The sequence below is a fragment of the Artemia franciscana genome, chromosome 21 (genome assembly GCF_032884065.1).
Source record: "Artemia franciscana chromosome 21, ASM3288406v1, whole genome shotgun sequence".
NCBI lineage: Eukaryota > Metazoa > Arthropoda > Branchiopoda > Anostraca > Artemiidae > Artemia > Artemia franciscana.
Genome location: NC_088883.1, coordinates 16,006,998 through 16,028,171, shown reverse-complemented (window position 1 = coordinate 16,028,171; position 21,174 = coordinate 16,006,998). Strand labels below are relative to the sequence as shown.

At 34.6% G+C, this 21,174-nt stretch overlaps 1 protein-coding gene across 6 annotated transcripts in view; it reads left to right on the top strand.

Moving 5' to 3' along the window:
* The first annotated feature begins 3,427 nt into the window (after positions 1-3,427).
* Positions 3,428-21,174, top strand: part of LOC136040660 (uncharacterized) — a 37,586-nt gene continuing 19,839 nt past the window's right edge. The window contains exons 1-4 of one of the 6 annotated variants that reach the window (XM_065724944.1): positions 3,441-5,090; positions 5,170-5,282; positions 14,509-14,663; positions 18,176-18,472. In XM_065724944.1, the coding sequence (XP_065581016.1) occupies positions 14,556-14,663; positions 18,176-18,472 (405 nt within the window). In that variant the 5' untranslated portion in view covers positions 3,441-5,090; positions 5,170-5,282; positions 14,509-14,555. Of the gene's footprint in view, positions 5,126-5,169; positions 5,286-12,446; positions 12,500-14,508; positions 14,664-18,175; positions 18,473-21,174 lie in introns of those variants that run through there. The other 5 variants (XM_065724948.1, XM_065724945.1, XM_065724947.1 and 2 more) reach the window with 5 other exon arrangements.

The window sequence follows — 21,174 nt, the reverse complement described above, 5'->3', positions numbered from 1 at the left end:
GCGTTTTAGGTAGATAGCTTCATAGGTTTTTTTTATACTGGTTGAGTTTGATCTGATATTGATATTGTCTATAACTTCTAGTTTCTGTTTATAATGGAAAAGCGAAGCAGTCTTCTTCTTTACTTGTAACGATTCGTATTTCATAAAATAAAATTTAAATATCTCGGGCACTAAATGAGATATGAAAGGCAAAAAATTAGTCAACCGTACTCGGCTTAAGGGATGGTAAAACTTTAGTTCTTTATGGATTGTAAAAAAAAAGGCTCCAAGATAAAAAAAAAACGAAAACTGCGTAGCACGGGTAATAAACCAACATTAACTTGATATAAGCAAGTGAAAATAGCTTTTGGCTCTAAATTTTATTGTGATTTACCCCTTCCACCACGTTTTGTTTGTACTGGGATCAAACTCTAAGCAATTTATTATCAAGCCTTTGGGCAAACTGCAACTTATTAATTTTGCTGAACATTAATTTTATTTCTAACAATAATTTCTTCTTTTTCACGATAACTATTCAATCAGGAAAAAAGATGGCTTTCTTTTCGTTCCACAAAATGCTATTGAGTAGGCTGTTGTCATTCTTAAAGATCTCTAACAAACAGTTCATTATTTTGCTTAAATAATCCTTCAATATTCTCATATTTTTATTTATCTAAGCAATCGGACTTTTAGAAACACATAAAAGTTTTTCAAATTACAGATAGAATCACAACACCTCTCAATTTCTTCACAACAGCACAGTGGAGTATTTTGGAAGGCGATCATTATAACCTTTTCTTCGTAGACTGGCAACTTATCAATTTTACTCATTTCCTCTTTAAAAACTTTTATATCACTATGTAAAAATTTCATAGACTTTTGGTTTCGGTTGACCTAGGTGACTAGAAACTTTATAGTTTTTAGAGAAATGGTGCAGGGATGCTATTTTGATAGCCTAGACATATTGTTTCTTTTGATTTACATCATCTTCCCCCCTCCATGTTAAATTTTTATGTCCATGTTGCCCTTCAGTCATTAGAAAATGTCAACTAGATCCCCAAGCTGTTCCTAAGATAATGCAGATACGTTATTTTGTTAGCCTTGGTACACATTGCTCCTTTGATCTACATCACTACTTCACAGGTAAGAGATCCAGGTTCATCAGGGATCTGCATTCCTGATCAATCCTGATATCTAGTGAACCAGGTCACTAGAGCATGCAGGAAGTAGATACAGTCTTTAGTTACATTGAAAGAAGTTTCAAGCATTCCGAGGTACAAGTGCTGGATTTCAGCAGGTGGTTGTCATTCTTAGGAGTCTCTAACATACAAAAAGGAACTCAAAGCAAGAAGGACACTTCTTCCACAAAGCTGGTTGAAACTTTTGCAGTCCCAAAGTCGTTGGATTGCAAACTAGTTATTCTTATTGAAAAATCAAATATATATGCCAGCCTATAGGTTTATGTCTCCTCTAAATGTAGCATAATACAACTGTGCCACCGCAAGGCATATAGCATACCCAAAATAAGAAGCTACAAACTCCTTCCCCCTCAAAGAAGCTTAGAATGGGGACAGACTATATTTGAAGGTCTGATCGGCTACCTTGCTTCGTTGTTTTAACCAATGTAATCGAAATTTTTGAAGTTTATTTAAAATCATTTTGAATAAAGTATTCAGTTTAATAGATCAAAGTAGCGCAAATAAATATAAAATTCCCTGTTTGAGCTCTAAGAAAACCTTGGCCATTCCCGAGAAAAACTTGTTGACAAATTTTCGAATCATAGCAGAAAAAGAACCCAAGTGCTGTTTTGCAATTTTGTCAAAACTGCCTTAGCAGCAGAAAGGATGGGCAAAAAAGTCGTATCCGTTTTTCGTTTGGCATTTCCCCCGAGTACATTTTACCCAACAGCGCGAAAATTCTACCAACAGGTCTCCCAGACTAGCGGCTTTAAAACTGACGTGTAAATCGTTTCTTCATCTACTATACATTTAGCGTCAAAAAATTGGATTTTTTTTTCAATTGTGTTCTTCTCGAAATTTGAAAAAGTGCAGATACAACCAATTTACTGTCAGCCAGTGATCCGAAGCTCTTTCTTTTTTTCTAGGGAATATTCTGTTTTTCAAGTGGAAGGCTCTGGTTAAGCAGGCAAGTAGGCCAGCAGTAGTTTCAAACTAACTTAAAACTTAAACTTTTTCGCATACTGACCAATGGTCTCCGTTCCATAGGTACCGATCTCCTGATTCGGTGCCTCCGGCCATGAGTGCAACGCGTGGGTATGGCAAATTATCCAACGGTTTCAAACTAAGACGGGACTAAAATTTAAAAGCACTTAAGAATTGTGCAGTCTCCAAAATATTTACGTACAATACCAAATTGAAAACTAAATCCTCAAAAAAATATTTCTCATGTGAGGAAATACAATTGTAGAAATAATTTTCCATTCGACAAAACAAACATTTACAACAAAACTTGATTCACTGAAAAAGCTCAAAAACAAACATTCAGTGATGCAGTAAATTTTCTTAGTGGCATTGACGTAGCAATTTAAAATTCTTAGAACATATGTCAAATCGAATTTTTAGATTTCTTTCTAATCCTGTTTTTGGAAATATTATTTCTTTTTTGTTTATTCGTTGTGGCTACCTGATGGTTTCAGGATAGTTTTACCTGTTTCTCACCTGCAACCTGATTTGCTACCATCTGTGCCCTTGAAGTAGATTTTAGACAGACAGGGAGCAACCTAATCCCGCTTTCAGTTCTGTTTTATTGCATTTATAGTATGAATATTTTGTTTAGTATAAGTATATAATTTTACGCTCCTGTATTAATAGTAAAAAAAATGCGTGGAATAACTAAAAGACAAAAAAAAAGAAAAAATTAATATTTTTGTCTAGTGATCTAGAGGCCAAAAGACACTTTCCAGAGTGGGCCTAGGCGCTGACTTTGCGAAGAAGAAGAAGAAAAAACAGCAAGATAGACTCAGGGGATACCGGTAACCAAGCTGTAGAAGAAGAAGATGAAGAAATGGAACAGAAAGAGTTTGGCCTAAGTGACAACAAAAATTTTTGGTAGCCTTATTAGTGAAATTACGATTCAGTTATATCCGCTAATATATATGTCTACATTTAAGCTAAACAAAATAATATACGTTTATTTGAAAATAAAAAAGAACTGAAATTCGTAGCCTAGGTTGTAAGTAAATCAATAAATAAACGAGAAATTTAAATAGTCACGTCAATAGAATTATTAAGAATAATGCCAATTTCGAATTACTGAAATTTGGAATAACATAACTAGGAACAATCAATTATATTTCATAGCAAATTCTTTCGGAAGAATCATATTGAGAAGTGTATGAAAGCTTGCATAAGGAAACTCGTGTTGCAAAAAACAAGAAATTACCAATCAGGGCGGATCAGTAAGAAACTCCAAGATTTTACACCAAGGTGAGTAGCATCAAAATTAACATACTGCACTGAAGTATTTTGTTCTCGTGCTAGACCATCCTTCAAATGACTAGAAACTACATTTGGATTCGGGTATAGATGGTCTTAACCAGCATACTCAAATTCAATAACGCAGAATTTTTGGGTTTCCAATTATAGAAAAGAGGGCAAAAACCACAAACATTGAAATATTTTACCAAACTTTAAATGGATTGGTTCAAGCATCCGGTATTCATTTAGTTTTCAATAAGAAAAAATAAACAACCAACCATAAAAAGCGATGTACAAGCTATTTAAAGCCATGCTAATATATATTTGTTCATTTCAAAGTTTCAGAATTAAAAGTTTCACTATGGGCTAGAACGCCTACCAAAGTTAAGCTAAATGTTTTGGATTAGGAAAAGCCCGAATATATTAATACTACTACTAACAACTCACTTTACATCACCAAATGACCTGAAGTCTACAAAAATACGTACGCTCCTCTCCTATCGCAGTATTTTCAAAATTTCACTCTTTACCTCTCCCATGAAGTTCCAGTTTCCTTTGTATCTTTCCTCGTGGCGTCTTGCCACCTCATTTAGGATGAAATGCTTTTCATTTGGCCAGGATAAATTGCCAAAAACAAAAATATTTTGCAGTATTTTGTCCTTCACCCCTAAAACGTATCCTGGCCATCTCACTCTTTCTTTCATGATAGCCCTAGAAGATGGGAAGGAGCCACATTTGGGACGGAGCTTATTGCTTGACATACAATCATTCAAATGGATACCCAAAATTATTCACAGGCAACTCCTCTTAGAAAATACCTGACAAATCTCTCTGTTTCCTGAAGGGCCTGCGCCTTGGGCATTTAATGAATGTGAAACGGAATATATTACAAACAGTTTTTTTATGTTCAAAACACTGCAAAATAAAAAATACAGTGCTCTATTTTCAAGATACAGTGCTGTATCTTGAAGTATTAAGATTTTAGGAATTAATATCATTACATATTAAATAGCAGAATTACTTTCCTCATTTTTTTCCAGTCATCTTGATTAAAAATTGTGATTCCTTTTTGAATGAAAGGAATCACTGTTAAAAATACATAAGATTTTTTAAAATATTTAGATGACCCAAAAGGCCTTACAACTTTCACGGTTATGCGATTATCCCATAACCGTGAAAGAGGAATAAATAAATCCCATTGGGATGGGGGGAGGGGGCAATGCCCAAACTCCTGTTTGTAGTAAAATTTGTTTGTTTCAAGATTGATCTGAATATTCAATTTAATTTTTATTCGTTTAAGATTTTTTATTCCTCCATATCAGCCATCTGTTATCATTATTTTTGATGTAATCAGTTATTTTAATTTCTCTTCCCTTGGGTTTAATTTATGTTTTAACACTAATTGGGGTCGTTTTTAAATGGAATTACCATAGGAATTTATTTATAATGACTCTTAGTTTGATATGGCACTTTACTTTTCTTTGATGAACCATTTTCAGAAAACTTTCTTTTTAAAGTTAATAAAGTCGTTAAAAATTAAAAAAAATTTGTTGAGAGCATTTTGAACACAGCGCCCGGCCACAATTCAACAAGAAACACAAGCATTTTGTGCGCTAGACTTTTGCCGCATTTTGGCCTGGGCCTAAGATTCAACAGAGCAAGCCTGTCAAAACACATTAAAAGCTAGTCTATATCTTTTAAGATTAATGGTAGACGCAATGTTAACTCGTAAACTAGGAAATTGACAGTAATAGGTGTATCCTGATTTAGACCTTGGCTAGGCTATTTGTCAGACTGGAGGTCCCTCAAGGCATAGCTTAACAATTCTAAGAACAGATGTGTCAACTTTGAACAGAAAAAGTCCTGGTAAATGTTGTCCCTTTTGCCTATCTTTGCTGGACCAAAAGGGCATTGATTTTTTAGCCTGTTAGCTTTGACTAACTTTTTCTTTTAACAGTAAAGCTTTAAAGATAAAATGTGGCCAAAACAAATAAAAGTGGTACCATTACGCTCCTTACTTATCCTATTTCGAAATATCATGGTCACTTTCCTGACAATTCACCTCTCCTTCAAAGCCCCAGTTGTAGTAGAATAGGTCCTTATGAAAATCCTGTGTGTAAAGAAGCCTAGGCCTATATATATAGTAATTTCATTACAGTAATAATGAAATTACTGTAAATATATTGCTATTCATATTATTGACATACAAATAAAGTTAACATACCACTCAATGCTTTTTTATGCTCTTTCCAAATATAATAATTACTTTTGCCACAAATGAAGGTAAAATTCTAGTTAATTGACTTCTTGCTATCTTGAAAAGGGCTCAGGTTAGGAAAATTAAAATTTCAGGGATGGGTCAAGAGGTTAAAGTATGTCTCAGGAAGGTATTTTAAAGTACCCACCTCCACTCCTCCCTCTAGAGGGCCCTGAAATTTGCCTAAATGGAAGGTCTATACCTATTAAAATTTTGGCAAAACAAAATTTTACCTTAATTGTCAGTTACCAGTTGCTTTTTCTCTGCCTTTAGTTCTGAACATGCACTTCCTGTTTTTTGAGTAGAATTTTGAGCCATGTCAATGTTTTTATGGCACTTGGTATTAACCAAGTGACATATAGCAATCACAAATTCTGTTGGTCTGTCTGTCAGTCCTGGTTCTGCTACTTTAGGCACTTCCAGGTAAGCTAGGATGATGAAACTTGGCAAGCATACGAGGGACCAGACCAGATCAAATTAGAAATGGTTGTTTTCCTGATTTGACCATCTGGGGGGGGGGGGGGTTAATTTGGAAAAAGTAGAAAAAACAAAGTATTTTTAACTTATGAGTGGGTGATGGGATCTTAATGAAATTTGATGTTTGGAATGATATTGTTTCTCAGAGCTCTTATTTTAAATCCCGATTGGATCTGATGACATTGAAGGGAGTTGGAGGGGGGAAACCTAAAATCTTGGAAAACACTTAGAGTGGAGGGATTGGGATGAAACTTAATGGGAAAAATAAGCACAAGTCCCAGATACATGATTGACATAATTAGAATGGATCTGCTCTCTTTGGGGTAGTTGGGGGGGGGGGGGTAATTCTGAAAAATTAGAAAAATTGAGGTATTTTTAACTTACAAACGGGTGATCAGATCTCAATTTGAAATTTGATATTTAGAAGGATATTGTGTCTTAGAGCTCTTATTTTAAATCCTGACCAGATCTGGTGATATTGGGGGGGATTTGGGAGGGGGAAACCTAAAACTTAGAAAACACTTAGAGTAGAGGGATTGTAATGAAACTTGGTGGGAAAAATAAGCACAAGTCCTAGATACATGATTGACATAACTAGAACGGATCTGCTCTCTTTGGGGTACTTGTGGGAGGGGTTAATTCTGAAAAAATTAGAAAAAATGAGGTATTTTTAACTTACGAATGGGTGATCAGATCTCAATGAAATTTGATATTTAGAAGGATATTGTGTCTCAAAGCTCTTATTTTAAATCCTGACTGGCTCTGGTGACATTGGGGGAAGTTTGGGGTGGGGGAACCTAGTCATGTAAAATGCTTAGATTGGAGAGATTGGGATGAAACTTGGTGGGAAACCAATTGGAATGGATCCACTCTATTGGGGGGGGGGGGGTTATTTCTAAAAAAAGAAAAAATTACATATTTTAACTTAAAAAGGAGTGATCAGATCTTCATGAAACTTCATATTTAGAAGGACCCCATAACTCAGATCTCTTATTTTAAATCTCAACTGGATCAAGCATAATTGGGGGGGGGGGGGGCAGTTGGGGGGACCAGAAGTCTTAGAAAATACTCAAAGTGGCAAGATCAGGATGAAACTGGATGGGAAGAATAGAAACCTGTCTAAGATACATGACTAACATAACCAGACTGGATATGCTCTCTTTGGTGGAATTGGGGGGGGGGGATAATTTTGAAAATTGAGGTATTTGTAACCTATGAAAGGGTGTCCAGATCTTAATGAAATTTGATATTTAGAAGGATCTTGTGCTTTAAAGTTCTAATTTTAAATTCTGACCAGATCCTTTGACATTGGGGGGAGTTGGACGGTGAAACCAGAATTCTTGGAAAACATGAAAATTGGGGTATTTCATCTTACAAATAGATGGTATGAAATTTGGTTTACAAATCTTAATGAAATTTGATTTTTAGAAGGAATTCATGTCTCAGAGCTCTTATCTCAAATCCCTACCAGATCTTTTGACATTTGGGGGAGTTGGAGGGGGAAATCTTGGAAAAAACACTTGGAGTGGAGGAATTGGGATGAAACAAATGTCCTTGATACATGATTGACAGAATCATACTGGATTTGCTCTCTCTGGAGGAGTTGGGGGGAGGGGCTCAGTGATTTGGCGAGTTTGGTGCTTCTGGACGTGCTAGGACAATGAAAATTGGTAGGCATGTCGGGGAGCTGCAGAAATTGACTTGATAAAGTCGTTTTCCAGATTTGACCATCTGGGGGCTAAAGGGAGGGGAAAAAGTAGAAAAAAATAGATATTTATAACTTACAAGTGGGTGATCAATTCTTAATGACTTTTGATATTTAGAAGGACATTGTGACTCATAGCTCTTATTTTAAATCCTGACCGGTATTAAGCCTCTTATTTTCCTTTTTAAATCAATCTATTGATTCATAGAATTTTGTTAGAGTTCATACCATATGATCTCTTGGCTCTTAGCTCTTCTTGCCTTGTCACAAGTGCCATATGCACTCTTAGCTCTTGTTTTTTTCAGAATTTAGGAAATGGGTTTGCATATCTCTAAAACCTTATAAAATGGAATTAAGCAAAGTTATGAACCTGAAAACAATTTTGTTGTACTTCAATTAAGCAGAAGATCTATTTTGCAAGGTTTCACTTTTATAACACATATATTTTTAAAGGTCAGGGCCCTCTGGAGGGAGAAGGAGTGGAGGTAGTTGCTTCAAAACACCTTCCCGAGCGTATTTTAGTCTGTAGATTTATCCCTGGAAGTTTCATTTTCCTAACCTAAACCCTTTCTGAGATAGCAAGAAGTCAATTAACTAGAATTTTACTCAAATAAATTTTACCCTACCCTATATATACTAATTCAGGGTATATATTTGCATATTAGCAGGATAGGGTAAAGTTTAATTTTACCTCTCATTTCCATCAGAAATAAACTTTACCCCTGCCCTAATGTGAAAATATAGCCTAGGCCTATGCCCTGAATTTGTGTAGCCTATACAGGGATGAGTGTAAAATCTATTTGTGACAAAAGTAATTATTATATTTGGCAAGAGAGTAATTTTTTAGTTTCATCACAAGCTGTTTAAAATACATATTACTACATAGAGCAAGATTCTGATGCTTTCATATTGTTTCTTTGTCATTATTAGAGAAGTGTATCCATTTTTAGCTTTCTAAAGTCCCCCTCCAGCAAGACTAAAAATACATAAAGTGGGTGAGCTTTTGGAGCTGAGGGAAACGTTGGGGTCAGACAATATGAATGAATAATGACATAAAACAAAATGCAATCATCAGAATCCAGCTATATGCAGTAATTCAAAAAAAAAAAAAAATATATATCCTGCCTTCAAACTTTTAACATCACAGATTCTTCCCTTGACTACCCACAATTTCCGGTGAAAATGGGGTTGCAATGATAAAACATCATGAAGATAACAAATAAGGCATAACCAATCAGCAAAAAGTAAATCAATCATCAACTAGCAATTCAGCTAATCAGAATACAGACCTCACCCTGCTGCCCATGGGGATCATAGACTAATTTGCTATGCTCTACATGTAATGTTATTATAAGCAAAATTGGATGTTTGTTTTTCTCAAACATCTGACTAGTTTAAACTCAAAAGTGAAAGTGAACAATTTTGGATATTCATATTAATGGATATGTAGGTTTTTTAATTTTCTTTAGACTTCCTACTATACAGAAATTACCAGTGATAACTAGAATTAGTATTTAAAATATAATTTCATTCATATTGTACAACTTTAACTTTTCCCTTGGCTTTAAAACCCTGCCCACTTCACACATTTTTAGTTTGCCCCATGATGTTGGAGGGTCAACCAAAAATGAATGCACTTTTACAATTTTTTACAATGATGAAACTAAACAATTACTGTAAAGAGCAAAAAAAGGCATTGAGTAGTATGTTCACTTTATTCTTAAGTCATTAATACAAACAGCAAAATTCCTATCTTAGGATATGTTTTTATTAATCACACATCAAGTTCCCTTCTGTTGTTATTCACTATTTAAATTCATTTAAAAATACTTAGACTGAAGTCCTATTCGCTATTGCATCTTTCTTGCTGAGGCGAAGGTCAACTCAATCTGAAAAGCAACTATGATATCTGGAAGTGGTATGGAATAAGGAATCTAATGATATTACTTTTATTTGTATGTTTTTTTCAGAAGAGGCCAACCACTAAACATTTATCCTTACAAATTCTAGTTTTGATTAAAGCACAAATAGAGGTTAAGATTACATAGAGGATAGAAATAGCCTTAACTTGAATGCAATTGGGTTTCTCAACTAGCTAGGAGATAGACTTATCTCTAAAGACTCTCTCCAAGAATAGTAAGATTCATGTCTATGCCCTCTTTTGAAGGGAGAACTATAGGCTAATAACAAAGTTATTAATTTGTGGTAAACAAAAAACTTTCATCAAACAGATTTTCTGGGTTGGTTTTGCTTTGATCTATATTTTGTCTACTAGATTTTTTTTTCGGCTTAAAATATTATGGCTGTCCAATATTGGCTTTTCCTATGTACCTCCAATATAAATTCCTGTTTCTTTGTCAACAGATTTGCAATTGCCTGTTTCAAAGACTGTGTTCTTGGTCAAATTTGTAATTTAATTCATTTTTACTTTAAATTTAATACAAATTAAGTGTGAACCTGGAATGGTTTATTTTCACTATAATATTCCACTATTTTCTTTGCAAAATGGCCCTTGTTCCTCGTTCTCAATGGCCTAATTAATTTAACTGTATTACATTTGTAAAGAGTTGGAAAAAGATATGCAAAACGAAGTCATTTTAATATGGACCCCCCCCCCTCTGTTATTGCAAATTTTTCCTATATGCTTAAAAAACAATACTGCTACTATTAAAAACTCATCACAGCACCAAGCTACTTGAGGCCAACACAGCTATGCATGCTCCTCCTCTCTCCTAATCTATCCAAAGCCTCCCTCTTTACACTCTCTCAGGAAGTTTCAATTTCCCTTAACTCTTTCTTTATCACATCCTCCCATTCCAACCATGGAAAACCTGTTTTCTGTTTAATCCTTTCATCTAGGAATTATTTGCTCACACTTACATCTAGGATGCCTAAATCATCAGTATAATCTAAGCCCAGAAAAGTTTTTCCTTCCCATTTGATTCCATGTTCTCCCATTGCCTTTCCTATGCCCCTTGAGAAAAAGTCCATTAAAATTATTAATTATTAATCTCACTGCCACCATATTTAGGAAACTCATTTACTGCATTATCAGCACCTAGGGCCTTATTATTTTCAATCCTTTTATTACTGTCACTAATTCTTCATCACAAAACAAATCTTCCTTCACATCCAAGGTACCTCAAACTTTTCATATTCCTCTGTATCTTTTTTTTTTGCAACTCTATCTTGGTTTAGTATATTCTCAAGATGCTCTATCCATCTCTCTCCTCATCACCAATTGCACTTCCAAGGGACACACTGAATGACCTAGTGCATAAAAATGCACTTGTTTACCCAACATCATATAACACTAAAAGAAAAAAAAGAAACAGGGTTATACTGTAAAAGCATAACTCCTTAACTTTTCATCTGTTAGATTTAATTTAGAGTCCCAGAATCTTTGAAAGCAACAATCTTTTTAAACTAGCCAGTTATTTTTTTGTTTTTGTTTTTTAAATACTCTTTCTTAATTATGAAAAAGAGAGTGCTTTTCAAGTATGCAGAACAGATAGTTGCACAAAATATCCTGTGTACTTTGGCAAACTTGTATCTTTTATCTGCTGCCCAATGTTGAAATGTTCTGCTAACATGCAACCTCCCTCCTATTTCTTGTTGTTCAGTGTGCCATTGAAAAATATTAGGAGGTCCTTTATATACTTATGCAATTATCTCATAATAAAGCCATGTGCTCTAGTGCGCTGGGCTCCTTTTAGCAGGTTAAATGTTCTGAAATATTGTTTTTCTGCCCTTCCTATCTAATAAATTATCTGCTTACAAAATGTTTTTCTCTTATTTTCCTTTTCCAGATGAGAAATTGAAATGTTTTTTACCGCAAAAATAGCTGTATATGGTGGTATCAATATAATTTGGAAGAACAGAGTTAAAGTTTTATAACAAACGTGCCTGTTTGGGAGAAGTATCAACAATTTCAACATTATAATTGTTTCATTAAAAAAAATAGCAGTTTCCTTACTTGCCTCAATACAACTTATTTAACTTTAAATCATTATATTTCTGCTAACCATAATGAGGAGTATCTTTCTAAAATTGGTAATACTGACCTTTGTCCACTGTGAAAAGAAATAAAGGAAAGCATAAAATTTGAATGGGAAAAGAATGCACCTGTCCATTCCAACAGAGACAGTGGCTGCAGTTTAACAAGAAAGGAAATATGTGGATTACAAAATAAAAATTATCTACTTGTTCTAAAAGAAGAAAGTGGGCAAACACTATCTATTGATACTCCAAAACTAGAAAAAAAACATGGTAGGGTCTGATTGATTTTTTATTTCTATTCATTAAGTTGTGTCAATATTCAAATAATTTACATATGTCATTTCATTTATGGATAGGCTTACCACAGGTCCTGCTTTGACCTGGATAACAGACATAATACAGGTATATCCAATGCTCAGGGGTTGGGGAAGAAAATAATAGGGACTTATCAAAACCAATTATCTGAAGGTAAACTTTGGGGGGCAGGGAGGCAAGTCAAGTTGAAGCATATACAAATGGTCCATAGATGCAGGCCTCTTTGTGTACATGTGTTTGCTTAAGCTAATTTTAAATGGTGCCTTTTTTACAAGTATGTCTGCTTTTGTGTTTTAGGATGATTTACAACTCCCCCTTTACATCTGAAATGTAAGTAGTTTAGGTGGCGTTATTCATTTTCCTCCTCAACAGCACTTTTAAGTGAGGGTTCTCAGGGTATGATTCTTGGACCAACTCTCTTCAAATTTTATATTACTTACAGGATCACTTTCAGGATCCAATGTCTATAGGGAAAATTTCATTGTCAGACACTCTCTAAATACATGGTTAGCTTCCTGTTTTTTTTTTTTTTTTTTTATTTGAGTTCAAAGTTAAAGTCTTGTTCTAGTTGATTCCAGTTCAAACAAGGTGCAGCTTAAATTCAGTTGTGCAACGAATCTGACGTTTCAAGGAGTGATGAAGAAGTGGAGGGCCTAATGTGCGCCATAAATCATACAAATTGAAAACAAAGAACATAAATATGCCAATCAGAAAAACAACTATCTATCTTTCTTATGAGAAGTCAGTGATAAGATGTTTATTTCAAAAATTAACTGTCACAAGGCCTAGAGGGGCTGAATTCAATTTTAGAATAAAAAAAAAAAAAGAAAACACAAATGAAAAGAACACAACTTTTAAACTTATAATAAGAAATGGTCTTGAAGGAGCCAATAGCCTATTTTGCACCTCCAATCATACAAGTAACAATTCTTGTATGATTCTGCTTCAAATAAGGCACAGCATACCTACTTTGTTGCTAAAAGCCTGGTGATGAAACAGTGTTAGGTCTTCAATGGGTCACAGGCCTACTTAGAACTTCACATCAGACTGGTCAAAAACCATTGCATAAACATGTTAAATTGATATTGACAATAGAAATCATTCAAATTGAAAAATATATTGTGCAGTAAGCATTCAGTTCTGCAAAGAACTTGGCAGTTGAAGGGATGAAAGGCCTACTTTGTACTGAAAATCATACAAACTTACAATCATTCATTTTTATTCACTGCAATAATGCATAGTATGCCTACTTTTCCTGTAAAAAGTTGGAAGTAGAAGGGACGAAGAGTGTTGGAGGGGTTAATAAATCCTCTACAAAGTCCAAAATATTGTCCAAGGTGTTTCAAGTTCCTTCTTGCACCTTTTTTTTTCCTGTAGGATTTTAAAAATACCAATTAGGTATATCCCCAGCTTTCAATTCATCTTGACAGCAAACATATTTCTGACTAGTGGATTAATCTTTGCAAACCAACCATTGATTTTATTTAATTCTTTTTACTATTTCATCTAGGTTTTTTTATTACCATTTATTCTATCTATTTTGCTGGCGTGTAACTGATGTTGCAATTGCTAAAGAGTCTGTATCTTACGATTTTAAGACTTAAAAAAGCTGTTTACAGGACAGCAGTGATTATCATGCTAGAAAAGAACATTGGATAGAGAATCCAGGGGATATTCGTCCATTGATAGATTTGTGGTTTTCTTGATTAAATTGGTACCTGAAAACGAGTACACTAAAACAAAGCTTTTCCTCTCTAATGGTGTTTATCTAGCTTTACTGAATGCATAACGAAAAAGCCTTTTTGAAACTTCTGTCTCTTTCAGCATGTTTCTAGTGTGACAAAAAGTTAGTGGTTTATTTATATATATATATATATATATATATATATATATATATATATATATATATATATATATATATATATATATATATATATATATATATAAACTGCTAACTTTTTGATTCTTTCTCTCAACTCTTCTTTTTAAAACAGTTCTGTTTGTTTTAAGTTTTAGTGTTGCTCCTTACTTTCAGTTGAAAAACTTGTTTTTTTTTATTTAATAGCATACTGAAAATGCACTGTTTCTGATGTTGGGATCTTAGGGGTTTTAAATCACAAGGCTTTTGTGCAAGTGTGATCATTTCTTTATTAGAAACATTTACAATGCGTTTTGGTCATCTTATATCCATCCAAGAATATTCCTCTTCAGAAAATGTTGATCTTCTTAGAAATATATAAATATCTAGATATTTGGGTAGGAAACAAACATTTTGAAGTCATTGGGCACTTCTTCTTCTATATAATTTAACTCCTACATCTGACTAAATTCTATTCTAGCCTATGAGAAGTCTATCTCAACATTGGTCTCCATACTTTTGTAAACAATGGGAACAGACATTATCAATAAGAAAGAAGCTTTATTTACTCATTTAGATTGTCTGGCTCATATAAGAAAGAGATTGGATCAATTACTTAGAGAGATTCTGAACAATGTAAGTTTTGCTCTCAGTAGTCAGTTACGTAATAAGTTAAATTCAATGTGTTCTTTTGTTTTTAGATCCTTCTGTTGCCTTCATTAACAAAAAGCTTCTTACTCATACTTGATAAGGTGCATTCACAATGAGGTTTTAGTAATACCAGAACTAGGCCCGTTCCAAGACCAGGTATTAGCTGATTCTATTCACTAGGTTTTACCACTTATTGTGGATAATTTAAAAGTTGAAATCAAGCAATACAATCTTCTCATTATCCTACGCCTTTGTCTTTGTCTCAGATCTCATATAGTTCTTGTTTCTCTTGTCCAACATTTTTTCTTGAGCTCTGGTAACTTCCTTCCAATATTGCACTTCTTTTTATTCCATTCTTTCATATTTTTGTTTGCAGCTTTTTTCTCTCTGGATGAGGCTTGGGTATTACCCCGGAAAAAAGTTTCTTACTGTTTCTTGTTGTGGTACATTCACAACGAGATTTTGGCAACACCAAAAATTAGGCCCATTCCAGAACCTGGTATTAGCTGATGTTTATGATCAGATCTTACTATTTATAATGGATATTTAAACGCTTAAATCAACTAATGCTACAAATATCCCATGTATTTATATTAATCTAAAAATCTCATACGGGTACACCAAGGGGGGATGCACTCCCCCCTAGATTTTGATAATTAAATTGTTATTTTTATTTCATAGCTGTTTTTTATTTTAGCAATGTGCTATATTATACCAGCATGACTTGCTAACTGGCCATTTGTATTTGTCACCCCTATGCTTTGTTCTTTCCCAGCTATTAGATAGTACTGTTACTTTTCAATGGCCTTGCTTTGTAATGTCCCGTCGGTCCCATTGTAAAACCCTTGTCTTTAACGATTAAAAATAAGTAGTTGTGGGCATCAAGCCATGGCTAAATGTAAAAAAAGCCAAGACAGATAGTCCGAGTGAGTGAGAGGGGCAAATCAGGCATAAGTCCTTATTAGGATTGTGTAAAAACGATGTCAGTTTCGCATTTAGAATAATATATAATAATAATATATTCGGATTTAGAATAAGAGTATGTTTCTCCTATTCAAAAAGTTCCATTAATAGCTATTGATAATAAGAATGGTAATACCAATGGATTGCTTAAATTAATCTGCCGTTTTTATATGTTGTGTTAGGACTTTAGTTACAAAAACAATTTTTTATGGCACTTGGTATTAACCAAGTGATATATAGCAATCGCAAATTCTGTCGGTCTGTTTGTCTATCCGGGTTTTGCTAGTTTAGGCACTTCCAGATAAGCTAAAAAGATGAATTTGGCAGGCGTATCAGGGATCAGACCAGATTAAATTAGAAATATTCGTTTCCCCGATTCGATCATCGGGGGGGGGGGGGAGTGGTTGGACGGTTAATTTGGAAAAATTAGAATAAAATAGGTGTTTTTTACTTAAGAATGGGTGATCAGATCTTAATTAAATTTGATATTTGGAAGTATATCGTGTCTCAGAGCTCTTATTTTAAATCCTGACTGGATCTGGTGACATTAGGGGAGTTGGAGGGGAAACCTAAAATATCGGAAAGTGCTTAGAATGGAGGGATCGGAATGAAATTTGGTGAGAAAATAAGAAAAAAAATCCTAGATACGTGATTGACATAACTGGAACGGATCCGCTCTCTTTTGGGGAGTTGGGAGGAGGGTTAATTCTGAAAAATTAGAAAAAAGACGTATTTTTAACTTATGAAGGAGTGATTGGATCTTAATGAAATTCCATATTTAGAAGGAACTCGTAACTCAGATCTCTTATTTTAAATTCCGACTAGAGCCAGTGTCATTGTGGGGAGTTGGGGTGGGGGAATTGGAAATTTTGGAAAAGGCTTAGAGTGGAGAGATCAGGATGAAACTTGGTGAGAAGAATAAGCACAGGTACAAGATACGTGGCTGACGGTGATCGGATCTTAGTGAAACTTGATATAGATATAGAAAGAATTTATGTCTCAGATGCTCAATTTTCAATTCGAGTGGAATCCGGGGACATAGGGGGTTGGACGGGGGAAACAGAAATCTTGGAAAACGCTTAGAGTGAAGAGATCGGGATTAAACTTGGTGAATAGAATAAGCAAATGTCGTAGATACGTGATTGACGTTCTCGGACTGGGCCCGCCCTTTTGGGGAGAGATCGGAGGGGGGTGCAGTGCTTTCGTGAGTTTGGTGCTTCTGGACGTGCTAGGACGATGAAAATTGGTAGGCGTGTCAGGGACCTGCGCAAATTGACCTGATAAAGTCTTTTTCCCCGATTCGATCATCTCGGGGGCTGAAGGGAAAGGAAAAATTAGCAAAAATGAGGTATTTTTAACTTACGAGTGGTTGATCGGATCTTAAAGAATTCTGATATTTAGAAGTACCTCGTGTCTCAGAGCTCTTATTTTAAATCCCGATCGGCATTAAGCCTCTGATTTTCCTTTTAAATCAATCTACTGATTCTTAGAATTTTGCTAGAGCTCATGCCATAAGAGCTCTTGGCTCTTCCGGCCTCGTCACAAGTGCCATATGAGCTCTTAGCTCGTGTTTTTTGTTCTTGTTAAGTTTTTTAGAGAATTTAAACTAGAGACGAAAAGTTACTTATGCCTTGACTGGTGTAAAGGACGTCTGCTCCTGTAGTATCATCCTTTTTCACTTAGATGTCGGTTTTCAGTAGCAGGCTAATCCCTTTGTTTCATTTTCCTTTTTTTTAATTCTACTAATGTACTGAGATATCATCGAGGGACATTTTTTTTCAATTTGGTTTTTGCTGGTTTTTAGTATGTATTTGAAATATACACAAAAAATATAACAAAAATTTATGCTTGGCGAATGGTACAAAGAAACGGTTGTTGTAATTTTTAGTTGAAATAGCCCATTAAGTATAGGTATAACTTCCTACTTTTATCAAAAATTTCTGCAAAATATGAACAACTTTGTCATATTGATAAGAATCCCGAGAGTTATATTATCACCTGTGTCTTTGAGAAGGTACACATCGAAGATTTAAATATATATGAAACGTTTTGCTTCAATTTCAACATATTTTTATGCTACATTATGTTTGCTTGCTTGCTGTATTGTATCAAGAAAAGCTGTACAAAAAAGTGCCACTTGTCTTTATGTTTCTGACTACATTTTCTGTACAAACTTTTGTCAAAATCATGTAATCAAGTCCTTCCAAAAAGAGGTGTTACTTATTTTTTAAGTTTATGACATCATTCCTTTATCGGGCACATATGCGTGCATCGTGTGTATGCAGACACCATAAACTATCTGATCCTTAATTAAACAGTGGTTTTTCTGACAATCTTTCTTCTGAATCCTACAAAAAGTCGAAGATTTGTTTATCCTCCAAGGATTTTTAAATTTTATATATTTTTTTGTCAGACTTAACCGTCAGTAGTCACGACAGAAATGCTTTTTATATTTAGATACAAATATTTTGGAATCATAATGGTTCACCTACTTTCCTTTATTTTTGTTTCTTATGATGGCTTTTTTTTTACAGATTAAATCTTTGGTTTTGGATGTCATATTAGAAAAGGACGAAGGAACTCTTGTGATCAAACAAAAACGTGTTAGGCAAATCATTTATGACTGGTGTGATCATTTATGTAGTGTTGTCGACGATTTTGCAGATTCTGATCGAACAAGCGATCCCAGTAATGACGAAGACTATGGAATCGACGTCAATCTACAGGAATTGCCACATAAAGATTTAAAAAAGATATTTATTGACCATTTTTCAAATGTTAGATACTATGCAAATCTTCTTCGAAAGTGTACAAAACGGCTCCATGAAAAGGTAACTATTTGATCATCAGGGGGGGGGGGGGATTAATTCCAAAAAAATCAAGTACTAGGAGAATAAATTTTTTCTCCGTTAAGTTTTCGAAAATTTTGTAGCTTCAGCCTCATACGAACTCGCCCTTCTAGTACAGTTCAGACAAAATTGGAACATTGCCTAAGTATAAATGATGTATCTAAGTTTGAGGGTTTCCTGTTTTGTCCTTTTATTTACATGTTGGTGTCAATCGACCTTATAGCTGAATAGAAAATCTTATTTTTGTTTATAAACGCTCCTAAATTACTAGTAAATTATTTTGTGTCTTTACCAGTGCGCTTCAGACTTTATTAAATGCCTATTTTCACAAGGAGTGGTTGCTTGATTCACCCTTTAAAGCCATAGAAGGGCATATTAAACGAAAAATTAATCATTGAATACAGCTATTATGCTAAGCAGATCAGTTACTGGAACCGAAACATTTTATAGGATTTTTTATTTTAATTCTTAAGTTTGCATGGCAAATATATAGCTTGAAGAAATAATAAAATTTTAAATATCTAATAGTTTAGGCATGTACATTAAACAAAATATACAAATATTAAACCACTGCTAATGCTAATGACTCGCTGCAGCACTAAGCCACCGGGGGCCAACACAGCTGCGCAAGCTCCTCCTTCACCCCAGCCTATTCAAAGCTTCACTTCTCCCTATCCCACGAAGTTCGTATTTTCTTCGAATCCTTCCTGATGACTCTTCCTACCTTGTTTGGGGACGGCCTGCTTATTGTTTGGTTCTAGATCGATGGTCAAAAAGCTAAATCTAAAATACAATATTTGCCAATCTGTCATCCTTTATTCTAGGACTACAAAATTCCACAACAAGTGGGCGAGGTTTCAAACCTGAGCCTTGTTTACCAATCCTTCTAGCAGAAACTATATCATTTTGGGTCACAGGAATACCAGGAAATCTAGTACTGCAAAATCCAAGGAATTTGCTTTCAGAAGCTTCTGGATAAGGGTCTTCTTTTAAACCAAATAGTTTCATTTGGTCAAACTGATCACTCAGACGATCAACATTGGATTGAATTGGTTTCAGAGAATTTTGCAGCTGTGACAAACCTGAGTCAAGCAATTTCAGGGATGATTCAAGCTTTGACATCCTCAGGTCATGTTGTTTGAGTGATTTTTCAACAAGCACATCAAAATCCATTTTCAGGCTAGTGTATACCTCTTGTTTGATGATTTCTATACTGTCGGCATCAAAAGCAGCAGGTTCATGACCAGGGGTAAGTTTTTTAACAGAGGCCTCAACCAAAGGGCCAACCTCAGAAGACAGTGCTCGACTTACAACTTCTGCCATTGTAGTTTTAAGAGTTTGATCATTCAGTGAATCTGCAATCAGCTTCTGCTTGTTCTTTAGAGTGTTAATATGTGAGGTGAGCATAGCAATCTGCTCATTAATAGATTCAGCACCACTAAACTGGATGGAGCAGTCTGATCTCATCTCTCTGGTACTAGGAGGTCTATAGCTCTTTTTTGAGGTATCACCCATGATGTAGGCTAAAGTGAACTCCAGTTGAACTAGGCTAATCAAGCTACATGCCAAAAAAGCCAAAAAGAAAAGAACAGCAAAGACAAGGGATCTTCTGGCTGACACGAGCAGTTATCGAATGGTGATTTTACGGCTAAGCAGAGATGTAGGCATCAAGCACAAAATAAAAAGACTGTACCTGGAGGGTCCCCAATTGCACCCCTGGGGTTGGGGCTGCTAGACTTGCCTGCCTTTCCCACTGGAGTGGCTGGCAGGCTAAACCAGCTCTTCATACAATTCCGAATTTAATGGATAGATTAAAGATGCCACATTCCACTTATATAAACAATAAAAAATTCCAGTGTAAATCTTTAATTTTGAATTTTCCGCGTTCAATTGATTACAAATTTTGTAATCATATTTGTAATCAATATTTAAAATATTGATTACAAATTTTACCCCAACAGAAAGTTCATTATATGTGTTTAAAATGTTGTATCATTGTAATTCTCTGTTTTAGTCTGTAAAAAATCTAATCTAGATAAATATTAGGGGCACATATTTTCAGAATAAAATAAGATGGACATGCAAGGACAGTGCAAAATTTAATTTCAGGTGAGAAAATAAAATTCGAATTTTAGTCTAGATGTTTTTGGACCTATTCCAGAACAGTTTTTTACAGAAAGCAAAATAATATAAAAATACGTTGATGCAATGTATATAAAAAAAATAAATAAGTAAAAATAAAAGGATTTGTGGATACCTTCAACCTCAAGCAAACTGAATTAGACAGTTCTAGACGAGTTAAAGACATTACAAATAGAAGGGTTTTCTATGTTATATCCAATATCTAGATTGAGACATGCTGTAAGTTTGTACAGTATGCCTACATTTTTGCTAAAAGAGAAAAGGGTCCCAGATATGGTGAGAAATATCCAAAATATAAAATTTACTCATCACGAAGAAACGTTCTTCAGAGTACTAAATGCCCCTTTTTTATAATTGTTCTGAAGCTTTGAAAAAATTTTGGGGGAGGAATGTTAAAAAGAAAAGATATTCAGATTCAAGACGAAGCATTCCTCTTGTGTCCTCTCTCCCTTAATGTATTTCCGTTTTTCTCTCTATCTCTCTCTATCTTCCTCTCACTCTGTTCCATATGGTTAAGAAAAATTTCTTGATTGTTCGTTTCT